Below are 16,740 nucleotides of genomic sequence, written 5' to 3'. Positions count from 1 at the left end.
TGACTGGCTGTCAAAAATCCTAATTTCCCCCTTGTTGGATTTCATCCATAATGTCTACACATGGTCTAAAAATAAGATAAAAAACATTCAGAGATTTTAATTCTACTGGTTTCAAAACTAATCATTTCTTCTATTTTATAATGGTTTCACAAAGGTGACATTATGCTATGTCTGCAGCATTTCTTTAAAGAAATCCCCTAACCCTTTCTAAATAAGTATATGATGTAATCTAGGTGCATTCAAATACTTAATAATCGCCATCTTTGCCAGTCTCCATTGCCGCTTCAGTCCTCTTCTGGGACACGTGAGCGTTCCTCTTGCTTGCCAGCTCACACAGGGACTGTTGTGTGGGGTGGTGCTACTTCAACCAATGTTTGCCTATGTATCTTCTGAGCGAGGCTTCGTAGGCTCCATAGATATTGTGAAAGCGACTTCCGGTCCACACATAAACCCCTATGTGATCCGGAAAGTCTGATTTGAAGTCACATGATGCTGAAGAAGAGCAGAGAGGTGTTGGAGCTCGGATCCCTGGTGGCTTCTCTGTTAAATTTCTAGATTAATTTCTAAAAGTGCCTAAATTACTTCCTACACCCCCCTCCTCCTCAGGAGAATTTGCCTTGGCAGACTCTTTCTCTTTACAGTGGGCCTCATCTTCCCTTAAACACAAAGGGGAACATTTACTACGCGACCTGACCCATATATACCAAAAAATTCTCCCCTCTCCTCCAAGCTATTAGCGATTACCTAATTAAATGGTACAAAGACACTTTCACCTGGCATCACAGATGTGCCCATTTACAATTAATGTACGTGCTAGCCCAATTGTTTTATTTCTTTCAAGCGCTTTCCTGTGCTCACCACTTTATTTTTTGCCACTCTCTCCTCATTTATCACCAACTTCATCTGGTCTCACATACTAGAATTTATTGCCCACTCAACTCTTACTTGACTGAAAGACTCAAGTAGGATAGGTTTTATGGTACTTGGCACATTTAGTTCCTATTGTGAACTGGCACAGGCATAGTTCATTCATGGATTCTTTTAGGACACAAATACAGTGAAGGGTACAGTTATATGTACAGTTATATGTCTTTACACTTGGGGACTACCCTAACAAGGGCAGTCCCCAAGTGTAAAGCTATACTAAGTTATGTACCCCACCAATGCAAGAAAATGTATCCTGATGTGGTCCACATCAACTAGTAGTGACCACGCTAGCTATATTTCATTCCTGGTTACCTGCCATTGCTGGAATCAGGATCCTTGAATTTCTATATCCCCTGATTTTGATATAGGGAAAATATATATTCTTGTACCGTGTTAGCCAGTAGATAGAAAAATATTTCGATTTGAGAGTCCTCAGTGGTTGATACCTTTTAATGGCTAACTGAAAAGATGGTAACAAATTGCAAGCTTTCGAGACTACTCAGGTCTCTTCATCAGGCTAGTATAACACAAAATCTGAAGAGTCACATATTTATACACAATAAGACACACAAGAGAAAAAAAAATGCAATAGGTAAGACAGGTGATGAAAAGCAGAGTTATTATGGAAGAAATAAACAATTCTGGCTATAAATATTTTAACAGTTAATAGATAAGGAGTGTGAAGGTTTTATTGTCCTGTGTCCAGTGTTGTGATGACCTCACAGGTCTGAGAGTCTGAGGAGCACATTTCTTAGTTGATGTAGAATGACATAAATCCATGCGACACATTCATTCCTGCTCTGAAAGTGTTAAAGGACCTGTGGGTCACGTGGGCCCACGTGACTGTTGGGGAATCCTCCGCATGACGCCGGCATCGCGGGTTACCGAGGCGACGGAGACGCTGTGCGCGTCATTAGATGTCCGCCCACATCTTCCTATTGGCCGTTGATAGGCTTATAAGGACACACCCCCAGTTTGAAACCACGCCCCCTGAAGAAGGTAACGCCGAAACGCGCGTCGGGGTGGACGCGTGGTCCACATGTGAGCATCCCCTCAGTTAGCCCTCAGTCCAGGTAGATTTTATTATTGTAATAAGTGGTCATCTACATTGTTATACTGCCATACAGTTAGGCTGAACGAGTTGATCACTAGATACACACTAACTGGTTATATATATTAGAGATCTGTTGATTAGGTGCATTAGGGTCTATGATTATAGTCCTTGTGGGTGTCTTATATGTGGACCTCTATGTCCATTGAGCATGATGGTATTTTAGATATGTATGTCTCGCACTGTTTTTGCCATATTATGTGGTGTACTTTTTTTAATTATATATTTAATAAAAGCTATATTTTATGATTAAATCACCTGCTGTGTAGCTTTGATCGTATCTTTCCCTTCGCTGTATATTCCTTAGTTGATGTAGAATGACATAATCCATGCGACACATTCATTCCTGCTCTGAAAGTGTTAAAGGTCATCATCAGTTTATATTCTGAGATTCTTCTTTCTGTTTGAGATTTGAAGTTACCTTTTAATACTAGTAATTTCATATCTTTTATGCTGTGATCAGGGGAACAAAAATGCTTGGCTACAGGCAGATCTATTCTTTTTTCTTTTATTGTGTGGCGATGATGATTCATCCTTGTTCTAAGTTTTTGCCCTGTCTCCCCTACATAAAGACCCCCAGCTGGACATTTGGTGCATATAATTAAGTACACTACATTAGATGTGATACAGCTGAACGCACCTGGGATCTTATAGTCCTCATGTGAATTGGGGATCTTTATCTTGTCTGTGGTCGTTATACATAGACAGGTTTTACATTTTTTCTGGTTGCAAGGAAAGGTACCTGTAGCTGGTGGAGATGACAGGGAGCTTCTGACAATGATGCTTCTTAGATTTGGGGGCTGCCTGAAACACAGAAGTGGGGTGTCTGGAAATATGGATTGTAATCGGGCATCTTTTTGTAGTAAGCGTTGTAGTTTCCGTGCAGCTCTTCTTAGCGCCTCCAGATTTGGATTGTAGGTGACGACTAGAGGCACCCGGTTGCTTTCTTGTTTAGTTTTGCAATGTAGGAGATGATTCCTCGATATTCTGGTGGCTCTTGTAATCTGGTTCTCAATTGTTCTCGGATGGTAGCCCTGTTTCAAAAAGGTCTTTCTGAGGCCATCAAGGTGTTTGTCTCTATCCATCTGGTTGGAACATATCCGATTGTATCTGATGGCTTGGCTGTAACCAATAGAGTTTTTTATGTGTTTTGGATGGAAACTGTCCCATTTAAGGTATGTAGGACGGTCGATTGGTTTCCGATACAAGGATGTCTTTATTTCATTGTTCTGTAGCTTGATGATGGTGTCCAAAAAGTTAATTTCAGTACAGGAGTAGTTGAGTGTTAGGTTGATGGTGGGATGAAATTGATTAAAGTGTTCATGGAACGTCTTCAGCTGTTGCTCAGACCCCGTCCAGATGATTAAAATATCGTCAATGAAACGATAGTAGGCCAGAGGCCTGATGGGACATGAGGACAAAAAGTCACTTTCAAGCTTGGCCATGAAAAGATTTGCGTACTGTGGAGCCATTTTACTTCCCATCGCTGTACCAGTTTCCTGTAGATATATGTTGTTATCAAATTCAAAGTAATTGTGGGTGAGGATGAATTCTGTAAGTTTGACCACAGAATCAGCAACAATTCCTGTATTTTCTATGAAGATTTTGCAGGCATTTAATCCATTCTTGTGTGGGATATTAGAATACAAAGATTCCACATCCATGGTGGCCAGGATGGCTCCTTCTGGTAGAGGACCTATTGCTGCTAGTTTATTCAGTAGGTCTGTCGTGTCCTGAATGTAGCTGGGTGTACTCTTTACCAGGGGTTTAAGAACACACTCTACCCATCCAGAAACTTGCTCAGTAAGGGTGCCCACACATGAAATAATTGGTCTTCGTGGATTTCCAGATTTGTGGATTTTGGGGAGCATATAGAATGTCCCTATTCTTGGACTCTCTGGTATCAGGTCATCGGCTCTTATGGATTTGTCAGGCAGACACGATACCAACTTGTTTAGTTCCTTGTAATAGTCCTGTGTAGGATCAGACTCCAGTTTTTTGTAGTAGCGCGTGTCCACCAGGTGTCTGTTTGCTTCCTTCATGTAGTCTGATGTGTTCATCATGACTATTGCACCACCCTTGTCAGCAGGTTTAATGATGATTTCTTTGTTGGTTTTCAAAGATTGTATGGCCTTTCTCTCCTGGGCACTGATGTTGGACTTACAGAATTCATCCTCACCCACAATTACTTTGAATTTGATAACAACATATATCTACAGGAAACTGGTACAGCGATGGGAAGTAAAATGGCTCCACAGTACGCAAATCTTTTCATGGCCAAGCTTGAAAGTGACTTTTTATCCTCATGTCCCATCAGGCCTCTGGCCTACTATCATTTCATTGACGATATTTTAATCATCTGGACGGGGTCTGAGCAACAGCTGAAGACGTTCCATGAACACTTTAATCAATTTCATCCCACCATCAACCTAACACTCAACTACTCCTGTACTGAAATTAACTTTTTGGACACCATCATCAAGCTACAGAACAATGAAATAGAGACATCCTTGTACCGGAAACCAATCGACCATCCTACATACCTTAAATGGGACAGTTTACATCCAAAACACATAAAAAAACTCTATTGTTTACAGCCAAGCCATCAGATACAATCGGATATGTTCCAACCAGATGGATAGAGACAAACACCTTGATGGCCTCAGAAAGACCTTTTTGAAACAGGGCTACCATCCGAGAACAATTGAGAACCAGATTACAAGAGCCACCAGAATATCGAGGAATCATCTCCTACATTACAAAACTAAACAAGAAAGCAACCGGGTGCCTCTAGTAGTCACCTACAATCCAAATCTGGAGGCGCTAAAAAGAGCTGCACAGAAACTACAACCGTTACTACAAAAAGATGCCCGATTACAATCCATATTTCCAGACACCCCACTTCTGTGTTTCAGGCAGCCCCCAAATCTAAGAAGCATCATTGTCAGAAGCTCCCTGCCATCTCCACCAGCTACAGGTACCTTTCCTTGCAACCAGAAAAAATGTAAAACCTGTCTATGTATAACGACCACAGACAAGATAAAGATCCCCAATTCACATGAGGACTATAAGATCCCAGGTGCGTTCAGCTGTATCACATCTAATGTAGTGTACTTAATTATATGCACCAAATGTCCAGCTGGGGGTCTTTATGTAGGGGAGACAGGGCAAAAACTTAGAACAAGGATGAATCATCATCGCCACACAATAAAAGAAAAAAGAATAGATCTGCCTGTAGCCAAGCATTTTGGTTCCCCTGATCACAGCATAAAAGATATGAAATTACTAGTATTAAAAGGTAACTTCAAATCTTAAAGAGAAAGAAGAGTCTCAGAATATAAACTGATGGTGACCTTTAACACTTTCAGAGCAGGAATGAATGTGTCGCATGGATTTATGTCATTCTACATCAACTAAGGAATGTGCTCCTCAGACTCTCAGACCTGTGAGGTCATCACAACACTGGACACAGGACAATAAAACCTTCACACTCCTTATCTATTAACTGCTAAAATATTTATAGCCAGAACTGTTTATTTCTTCCATAATAACTCTGCTTTTCATCACCTGTCTTACCTATTGCATTTTTTTTTCTCTTGTGTGTCTTATTGTGTATAAATATGTGACTCTTCAGATTTTGTGTTATACTAGCCTGATGAAGAGACCTGAGTAGTCTCGAAAGCTTGCAATTTGTTACCATCTTTTCAGTTAGCCATTAAAAGGTATCAACCACTGAGGACTCTCAAATTATAAATATTTTTATATCCCCTGATGAATCCACCACACGGGGGAGGAAACGCGTAGGGATAATACCCGCATACAGGATACATTTTCTTGCATTGGTGGGGTACATAAGTATAGCTTTACACTTGGGGACTACTCTTGTTAGGGCAGGAGCAATGCAGGGGCATGGCAGGGGCGACTAATATAGGATTAACACTGCCTTCCCTGCACCCTTTGTTGGCTCCTGCTCCATGAGTCTCCTACCTTTTGAAAACTTCATACAAGTGGTAAGACCAAACCATTTTCTTCTATTGAGCACGGTTTGATATTCTTAAGCACTTGCACTTTAAGATAGTTTATGTTATTGATTCCTAGCTATCGTCTTTTAATGTATATTATTAAAAATTACATTTTATTTATATTTATAACATTCTCTCCTGCTGAATACCATATATTATTTTAGGAAAAGAGTTCTTCCATTTCCCATCTCCATGGCCCCAAGGCCACCAGACCATGCAACATCCACTATACAACCCCATTCTATTAGATCTACACAACTAGTAGCCTCCATGCCATGTTCACAATGCATTATCTCCCCCATTCCATCACTACTTTAACCTATCCTAGATAACCCAACCTTCCTTCCGAGTACAGATCTTAGCCATTTTCTATTCTGGCAAAGAGCAGGTAAAATGCAAGCCAGGCATTCGCTAATTAATGCCACCTGGAAAACCATCTTACAGTTAATGGCCGCTGAAGAGCCATGCCCACAAGTTCTCTACTGCACAGTTTTCTTAACTTCCTTTCTCACCTTTTCTCCTTTCTGCTTTTGAACATATGTTCTCTGGGACTGAGTTTGTTTGGCATGCTCTATCCCTCCTCTATAAATTATATATCTCTTTACATAAGGACTCACATCCAACAAATTTTTTGAATAGGAAAGAGACCAACAGTAGTGAGCTTACACCTGAACATCATATACGTACACCACATCACATAGATCATCAATATCTAGTAGGATTTAAGGAGCAAGACTCAAATTTGTGCCAAGATTGTAAACATTCTCCTTAAAACTACATCACTTTTTTGCTTCTACCATCCTTACATTCTCCATGTTTGAATTTTCCCTTATCTGTTTTTTTCCTGTAAAAAAATTAAACTTCTTATGAAAAAAACCCTAATCACTGGTGATTTTTAAATACATGGATAATAGGATATCTGACACAAGAAGAACATAGGTACTTGGATATGGTACATTTTTGTGATGAACTACATTCCTACATTGGCTTCATTAATAAAAGAGTTGTGAGTTACTGGGAGTACTATGTGTGCTAGGCCATTGTGTGTGTAAGGAGGAGAACAACAGTGATAGCAAGAAAGTAACCTGGGTGATCAGAGGCAGATAGAATTCAAGATACAGCAAAGACATCTCTGGTGCCCCAGAATTGAGGTTCAAAACAAAAGGGAGCTCAGTTTTAGCTGTGTAGTTAGCCAAGAGTTCAGACGGGTAATGCTGTGGGTTGAGTGAGGACCCCGAGACAGCAAAGGAGTGGGGGGAATGAGGTGAGTGTAGATTCTAGAAGTTTTGGTGAAGAAATACTGGACCTTCCAGGCCAGGGCATTTGATATTGCACTGAAGCCGGGCCATAGTCACCAAGGAAATTAAACAAAGAATGAGATGACCAAGTGTCATCTAACTGTAATGTTATCTTTAAAGAAGTTGTCCAGTACTTTATATTACACCCCTCAATGTATCCCCCCGGGCCCCCTAAGGATTTTTGTAATTAGGTTACGTTGCAGATACTGCCTGTCAGCGGCTCTATCGGTGGCCGCTCACAGGCATCACGTGACAAGTGAATCGTGACACAGCCGGGGTCCCCTGGGCTGTGGGCGGGATTACCCCCCGCGTGCTTTCTCAATGAATGGGGAGAGGCAGAGCGCGCGGTGGATGCCTGGTGTGACGCGGGGGGGTAACCCCACCCCAAAGACCCCCGGCTGTTGCCAGCACTTTTGTGACATCAGCGGATGTCAGAGTCGGCTGCAGCCGAGGGTCACGTGATGTGAGCGGCCAGTGATAGCGCGACTCACAGGCAGGAATAGCACCAGTAGGTAATTACAAAAATCCTTAGAGGCTCCGGAGGGATACATTGGGGGGGGGGTAATATAAAGTACTGGACAACCCCTTTAAGTTGTGTGCTGCCATAGAAAACTGTAAAGCCACAACCGCTGCTAATTACAGTTGTATTTGTTAAGCAACGTGCCTGCAGTCATCTGAATGTGCTGATAACTATGGTCTGCAGTAAAAGAAAGTTTATTTTTATAACCTGGAGTCTCTCTTTGCTTATTGTGACCGAAGGTTCCCAAGTTCAAGGTCAGCTTGATGTATATATGGCTGCCGTTTAAAGAGTCGGAGGGAAAATCACGCACATATAGAAAAGAACTGTTTTCAATGGTATTTGGTGTCGCTGATATGATATGATCTGTGCGACCCACAAATGAATACCACTACCATTGTACAGTATACGATTACAGTGCCCCCTATCTTCTCTCCATTTACATTATGTATACTGTATAATTTTTGCTCACTAAGTTCACAAAGTAGTCGCAGTTGATCCCCTTGCAATGTTCCCCTTGTGAAGAGACTCTGATACAAATTGCCCAATATACTAATACTGTATAACTTTCTAAAGAAATAAGCCATTAACCTGTCTTTAATGTGTGTACATTCCTATATTCTATCAGTATTCCAAAAAGAGCAACGGCACTCACCAAATACTGCTTGTTTTCTCTTTTGGAACATTTACAGAACCTTGCTGCACAGAAAATGAGCCCCACCATGTTGTATATTAGACCACCGCCCCGGCGGAGACATGAAAGTGTGGAAGAAGAGGCTGGTTATTATATGCAGCAGTGCCGGGGATTGGAGCTTTTTGGTTTGACTATATTCTATCAATCTGATATGCTGGATACATACAGTACAGACCAAAAGTTTGGACACACCTTCTCATTTATAGATTTTTCTGTATTTTCATGACTTTGAAAATTGTACATTCACACTGAAGGCATCAAAACTATGAATTAACACATGTGGAATTATATACTTAAAAAAAGTGTGAAACAACTGAAAATATGTCTTATATTCTAGGTTCTTCAAAGTAGCCACCTTTTGCTTTGATGACTGCTTTGCACACTCTTGGCATTCTCTTGATGAGCTTCAAGAGGAAGTCACCGGAAATGGTCTTCCAACAATCTTGAAGGAGTTCCCAGAGATGCTTAGCACTTGTTGGTCTTTTTGCCTTCACTCTGCGGTCCAGCTCACCCCAAGCCATCTGGATTGGGTTCAGGTCTAGTGACTGTGGAGGCCAGGTCATCTGGCGTAGCACCCCATCACTCTCCTTCTTGGCCAAATAGCCCTTACACAGCCTGGAGGTGTGTTTGGGGTCATTGTCCTGTTGAAAAATAAATGATGGTCCAACTAAACGCAAACCGGATGGAATATCATGCCCCTGCAAGATGCTGTGGTAGCCATGCTGGTTCAGTATGCCTTCAATTTTGAATAAATCCCCAACATTGTCACCAGCAAAGCACCCCCACACCATCACACCTCCTCCTCCATGCTTCACGGTGGGAACCAGGCATGTAGAGTCCATCCGTTCACCTTTTCTGCGTCGCACAAAGACACGGTGGTTGGAACCAAAGATCTCAAATTTGGACTCATCAGACCAAAGCACAGATTTCCACTGGTCTAATGTCCATTCCTTGTGTTCTTTAGCCCAAACAAGTCACTTCTGCTTGTTGCCTGTCCTTAGCAGTGGTATCCTAGCAGCTATTTTACCATGAAGGCCTGCTGCACAAAGTCTCCTCTTAACAGTTGTTGTAGAGATGTGTCTGCTGCTAGAACTCTGTGTGTCATTGACCTGGTCTCTAATCTGAGCTGCTGTTAACCTGCGATTTCTGAGGCTGGTGACTCGGATAAACTTATCCTCAGAAGCAGAGGTGACTCTTGGTTTTCCTTTCCTGGAACGGTCCTCATGTGAGCCAGTTTCTTTGTAGCGCTTAATGGTTTTTGCAACTGCACTTGGGGACACTTTCAAAGTTTGCCCAATTTTTCGCACTGACTGACCTTCATTTCTTAAAGTAATGATGGCCACTCGTTTTTCTTTACTTAGAATTTGTATTATGGCAAGAAAAAAGCAGCTAACAGTCTATTCAGTAGGACTATCAGCTGTGTATCCACTTGACTTCAGCACAACACAACTGATGGTCCCAACCCTATTTATAAGGCAAGAAATCCCATTTATTAAACCTGACAGGGCACACCTGTGAAGTGAAAACCATTTCCGTTGACTATCTCTTGAAGCTCATCAAGAGAATGCCAAGAGTGTGCTAAGCAGTCATCAAAGCAAAAGGTGGCTACTTTGAAGAACCTAGAATATAAGACATATTTTCAGTTGTTTCACACTTTTTTGTTAAGTATATAATTCCACATCTGTTAATTCATAGTTTTGATGCCTTCAGTGTGAATGTACAATTTTCATAGTCAAGAAAATACAGAAAAATCTTTAAATGAGAAGGTGTGTCCAAACTTTTGGTCTGTACTGTATATAAACTTGTATCTATGCCGGAATCATGATGATTGAATGACATTGGAGTATTGGCTCTTTATTAAAATCCAATATAACATCATGACAATCTGAGGAATCCATAGGGAAAATCCACAGATATCTTCTCGGTGTCTGAAGACCATCTGAGGCTGTGTGCCCACGATGCGTTTTTTAAGCGTTTCCGCAGCGGTTAAAAAACGCATGGTAGAAGGCCTGCCATGTCCCCCAATGATAATCCGCATGTGCTGTGCACATGCTGTGGAAATTTCCGCTGCGGATTATAATTGCTGAAAAAAACGCAGCACTACCAATTATTTTGCGGAAGTGCTGCGTTTTCGCCGCCACTGACTTGCATTAGAATGCGCCAATTCTGCAAGACTGCATCTGTACTTGCGTAATTGGCGCGTTCTAATGTGCGGATGGTACCCGGGTGTGGAGGAGAGGAGAGTCTTATCCACACCCAGGTACCATTAAAAAAGCTGTATACCTTCTGGCGGCCCGCGGTGCGCTCCTCCTTGCTTCCCGGCACTTCGCGATGGAATGAAGGACCTGCGCTGACGTCAGAGTCATGTGACGGGTCACGCGATGCTGACGTCGGCAGGTCCTTCAATCCACCGCTGCTGGCAGCCGGGACGGTGAAGCAAGACAGCGTGGGCCATTGGAGGGTATGCATTTATTTTTTTATTTTTTGACATTCTCTCGGTCACACTATATAAATCCATGCAGTTTACATGGATTTATATAGTGTGACCAAGTTGACAAGCTCTCACCAAGTGATGCTAAAATCGCTTGGAAAGCGCTTGTCAACCCGCAAGCGGAAATGCATGTGAAGAACGCTTCACTTCCGCTTGTCCCTGGCAGGAAAACGCATGTACAATCTGCATGTACAATCCGCATGCATTTTTTTCTGCAAGGGAGATGCAGAAACGCTCAGGAAAAAATCCTGAGCATTTCTGCATCGTGGGCACATAGCCTAACACTCTAAATTCTATCATCACACCTGAATTTATTGGCTATTATGCGCCTGACCGGGAGCCCTGTGACGCGTCCTGGCTCCCGCGCATGCGTGCGGCGCGTGACGCCTGTGGGGGGGTGGTGGCTTGGATGCGGCTTACAAGGCGTTCTGTGCAGTCTCATTACTGGTGGTCTCTTCCCCAGGATAAATGTTGCCCCTGTCAGATGGAAATGTGCTGTAACAGAGATGATGAGAGCACACACCGACATGTAACACTCCAGCACCATCGCTCTAGTTAAAAAACAAAAAAAACAACACTTACCCTCTCTGCTCATTCCCCCGCAGCATCGTCTTCTGCTTCCTGCCCGGCATCTTTCTCCCTGACACAGGCACACGCTGCATGATGCATCAAGCAGTGTGAGCCTGTGTCAGGGAGGAAGCACCGGGCAGGAAGCAGAGGACTCTGCTGTAATTTTCCTCCTGTCAGCAGCGGAGCTGGAGGGATCGCTCCCTGCCCACCTCCTCACATGATGAGGGCAATCTGGCCATGGGCCCCCCGAGCCTGGGGGTCCGAGAAGCAGGCCAAATTGCCCTCATCGGGCACACATTTGGGCTCCCCCCTCCACCTTTGGGCCCTGTTGCAGGTGCACCGGCGGCCATGTTAACCAGCGGGCCCTCCTGCGTCCTGCTCGGTGGCCCGCCGAGGAACTGGGCCCACCGGAGAATTCTCCGGTGTCCCGGTGCCCCAGTCCGACCCTGCACGGATTCCATCCATACGCTGTACATGTTCTTCACAGACCCATAGGCTTGTATTAGCCCTTGCCGTCCGTGCTGCCGGAAAAAAACTGACTCCTTATGTTTTGCATGGACACATGGTTCATGTAAAAACACAGACATGTGCATAGCACCATAGGTTATAATGGCTACGTGTTATATCTGTGGAAAAAACACATAACACATATACGGACATGTGAAGGAAGCCTTTCAGAAAGTCACTTCCTAACTGCAGCTGCCATGGTCAATGATCAATGAGGGGCTATAGATTAGGAGGTCTTATTAATGTAATTGCTGTGTGAACCAGACTGTATAGTGGCACTTTACTGGTGAATCATTGTCCAGATACATTTCATCTGCTTCATTATTACGAGAGATTACTTCTCAAAAGACATTGTGGTATGTGTGGTATTCATTTCAAAAATCAAATTCCTCCAAGAATACTAGTAAAACAAAAAATGAATCAAAAAGACAATTACAGTCATATGAAAAAGTTTGGGCACCCCTATTAATCTTAAGCTTAATGTTTTATAAAAAATTGGTGTTTTTGCAACAGCTATTTCAGTTTGATATATGTAATAACTGTTGGACACAGTAATGTTTCGGCCTTGAAATGAGGTTTATTGTACTAACAGAAAATGTGCAATCTGCATTCAAACAAAATTTGACAGGTGCATAAGTATGGGCACCCTTATCAGTTTCTTGTTTTAAATACTACTACCTACTTTTTACTGACTTACTAAAGCACTTTTTTTGGTTTTATAACCTCATTGAGCTTTGAACTTCATAGCCAGGTGTATGCAATCATGAGAAAAGCTACTTAAAGTGACCATTTGCAAGTTGTTCTCCTGTTTGAATCTCCTCTGAAGAGTGGCATCATGGGCTCCTCCAAACAACTGTCAAATGATCTGAAAACAAAGATTATTCAACATAGTTGTTCAGGGGAAGGATACAAAAAGCTGTCTCAGAGATTTAACCTGTCAGTTTCCACTGTGAGGAACATAGTAAGGAAATGGAAGAACACAGGGACAGTTCTTGTTAAGGCCAGAAGTGGCAGGCCAAGAAAAACATCAGAAAGGCAGAGAAGAAGAATGGTGAGATCAGTCAAGGACAATCCTCAGACCACCTCCAGAGACCTGCAGCATCATCTTGCTGCAGATGGTGTCACTTTGCATCGTTCAACTATACAACGCACTTTGCACAAGGAGAAGCTGTATGGGAGAGTGATGCGAAAGAAGCCGTTTCTGCAAGCACGCCACAAACAGAGTCGGCTGAGGTATGCAAAAGCACATTTGGAGAAGCCAATTTCTTTTTGGAAGAAGGTCCTGTGGACTGATGAAACCAAGATTGAGTTGTTTGGTCATACAAAAAGGTGTTATGCATGGCGGCAAAAAAACACAGCATTCCAAGAAAAACACTTGCTACCCACAGTAAAATTTGGTGGAGGTTCCATCATGCTTTGGGGCTGTGTGGCCAATGCCGGCACCGGGAATCTTGTTAAAGTTGAGGGACGCATGGATTCCACTCAGTATCAGCAGATTCTTGACAATAATGTTCAAGAATCAGTGATAAAGTTGAAGTTACGCAGGGGATGGATCTTTCAGCAAGACAATGATCCAAAACACCGCTCCAAATCTACTCAGGCATTCATGCAGAGGAACAATTACAATGTTCTGGAATGGCCATCCCAGTCCCCAGACCTGAATATCATTGAACATCTGTGGGATCATTTGAAGAGGCTGTCCATGCTCGGCGACCATCAAACTTAACTGGAATTGTTTTGTAAAGAGGAATGGTCAAAAATACCTTCATCCAGGATCCAGGAACTCATTAAAAGCTACAGGAAGCAACTAGAGGCTGTTATTTTTGCAAAAGGAGGATCTACTAAATATTAATGTCACTTTTCTGGTGAGGTGCCCATACTTATGCACCTGTCAAGTTTTGTTTGAAAGCAGATTGCACATTTTCTGTTAGTACAATAAACCTCATTTCAAGGCAGAAACATTACTGTGTCCAACAGTTATTACATATATCAAACTGAAATAGCTGTTGCAAAAACACCAATTTTTATAAAATATTAAGCTTAAAATTAATAGGGGTGCCCAAACTTTTTCATATGACTGTATATACACAGGAAAAATATACAAAGCTCAATATAAATTCCTATGTGGAAGAAGAGAAACAGCTGAGAAACACTCCTGTGAAACGTCCAAAGGATGTGGCCGAGGTGCCAGTGATGGGAAGCGAATCAATTACTGCATAAGGCTGTTATATACAAACATGATGGATGGATAAATGTATAGATAGATACATAGAAACGTCATGTTGCACACGATGGGCAGACAATATTTTGTTCCTCACATATAAGAAGCTTTGGAGTGGCGACCTTTTTTTTGGAATATACATATATACTTATTTACAGTCTTAAAACTACCGAAAACCCCTCATCTCTTCCAAATCCAAGTGTTTCCAAGTTCCTGCATAGTAATTCAGATTCCCCATCTGCACTGGGTTAACTAGAAGAGATTTCTGGCTAAGCACACTTTGTACTCTAGAACTAAACCTTCTACAAGCCGCGTACTTCACATCCCAGATATGGAGACCTGGGAGGAAGGCGCACATGCAAATCCTCACAATTATTCCTAATCCAGAATGCATCGCCATGATAGTCAGATGCTCCGTGTCACACATTACCTTTGCACGCGTGAAACAAGACCTAAATAGATCCAGCAGTGGCATGCTGATACCAAGGGGAACCCTCAGAGGGGTCTCTGGGGCAGAGTGGATCCTAATACGCAGGCAGTTCTTAGCAGCTCCATGGGAAACATGGCCAGAACAGCTGTGTAAGGAGCTGTCAGCGAGGAGGAGGGAGGAGAGGAAGGCTGAGTGGTTGCTTCAAACCCAGCACCGCTATCCCGTTGGCTGGAATAGCATCCTTGGAAGAGACAAGCTGGCACAGTTCTCGCTCAAACTTGGCACTACCTGACTAATTCAAGGGAAAACACTCTCAGCCTAAATGGAGTCTATTTATAAATTTAGAAGCAAAATCTAAGCCATGAGAAGAGGAAAGCTCCTAGTGACTCCACCATTAATCCAGCTTCATTCCCTGCACATCACACTCAGGATGTCTGCACTGCCGAATAACCTGAGTGCAGGGAGCACCCCAACATGTCCTGCAGGGCTGGACCCCCGCCCAACGCTCAGCGTTCCTTCCATGTGGCCGGCAAGAAATAGACATGATGGCAATCTCACAAGACACGAGCAAGGCCTGAAGTCTAAAGGCTTATTCACATGTCAGTGTTTTCCTACTCGCAGTATACAGCCACATTATATCCAATGGACCTGCTCACTCTTGATTTTTTGTGGACAGATGGTCCATATGAGAGAAAAAGGGAGACATGTCCAACTTACTCATTATAGTGAAGAGGTCTGCCCGAAAATAAGCAGCACCAAAAATGGCATCTGTGTGTCGTTGGATCTTCACAACCCCGTTGCTGGGAAAACCTTGTTTTTAAAGGGATTCTCCAGTCCTGGGACCAAATTTACAAGTGATTGAGGATAAGGAGCAATAATACCTGTTCCTTTCCTTTCACTTCTTTCTGTAGCAAATCTAGGAGATCCTTCTCCTTTCCCCCTATGTAGCTGACACCATTGTACATACCGGGGATCAGTAGTCTGAGACCCTCCCCCTGCTCTTGGATTGGCCAGCACTGCTCCATGTGATCCAATGTCACCGTTATGTACATGCTCTGGTCAGGAACATATTGGAAAAATTATCATATGTATTGTCAGCGAATGTCCTGGAGGCCTTGTATAATAACGTCACAGCACCTGAGTTTCCTAACAGGAATGGATCCATCTCAAGTTATTATTCACCAGTAACTATAAAAAGTCTATCTTCCTTCATGTTTACCATTACAGGGTGAATGTGAATCAAACATGTAGTTTAATCTAAATAAGTGAAGAGAAAGTGAGTCATGTAGCTTCACACTAGGGGGCGCCGTGGCTTACAATGCGTTCTGTGCAGTTTCATTACTGGTGGTCTCTTCCCCAGGATAAATGTTGCCCCTGGTCCTGTCAGATGGAAATGTGCCGTAACAGAGATGATGAGAGCACACACCGACATGTAACACTCATAGGTGGAGCCGTCTCATGCTGAAACATGGACTAAACTGTGGTCCTGGAAGGATTGGGGTCTGAGACCACTCACAGGAGCTGTCGGAGATTAGAAAAACACAACTGTTTTCTTTCAGAAACATTGCCCTACAAGTGACATATAAAGGGTACTTCCACCTTTACAACAAATATAATCAGATTTATAAATCACTCTATTAACCATTTTTGCTGATAGCCCCAAGTATGGACCACTCAAAGTCTGTGCCGGGGGTTACAATAGACTGGAAGTGTCCTGCTGTTAGCTGCCATCTTCCATGCGGGAGCGAGTGATGTAGAATCCTATGACATTCGCTTCCACAGTGAAGCAGAACAGGTAAAGGCCACGGCCTAGCTCAGTGCGGCCCGCAGTGTGGACCTCAGGCGTTACCTGCAGAAATCGCTAATAGGGTGATTTACAGGAATATTCTGCACTGTAGTCTGTTTCCGATGAAACTAGAGGTACGCTCAAGCTAACAGGCTGCAATACTTTC

General features: G+C 42.9%; 1 protein-coding gene across 1 annotated transcript in view; it reads right to left on the bottom strand.

Moving 5' to 3' along the window:
• STARD8 (StAR related lipid transfer domain containing 8) overlaps nucleotides 1-14,946 on the bottom strand; it is a 188,263-nt gene extending 173,317 nt beyond the window's left edge. The window contains exon 1 of the mRNA XM_073640921.1: nucleotides 14,789-14,946. Within this exon, the coding sequence (XP_073497022.1) occupies nucleotides 14,789-14,833 (45 nt within the window). The 5' untranslated portion in view covers nucleotides 14,834-14,946. The remainder of the gene's footprint in view (nucleotides 1-14,788) is intronic.
• Nucleotides 14,947-16,740: the final 1,794 nt, after the last annotated feature.

The sequence above is a fragment of the Phyllobates terribilis genome, unplaced genomic scaffold, assembly GCF_046119375.1.
Source record: "Phyllobates terribilis strain yellow unplaced genomic scaffold, ASM4611937v1 Scaffold_7__3_contigs__length_470593459, whole genome shotgun sequence".
In the NCBI taxonomy this organism is placed as follows: domain Eukaryota; kingdom Metazoa; phylum Chordata; class Amphibia; order Anura; family Dendrobatidae; genus Phyllobates; species Phyllobates terribilis.
The sequence above is the reverse complement of the archived record's forward strand: the minus strand, read 5'-3'. Positions and strand labels throughout refer to the sequence as shown.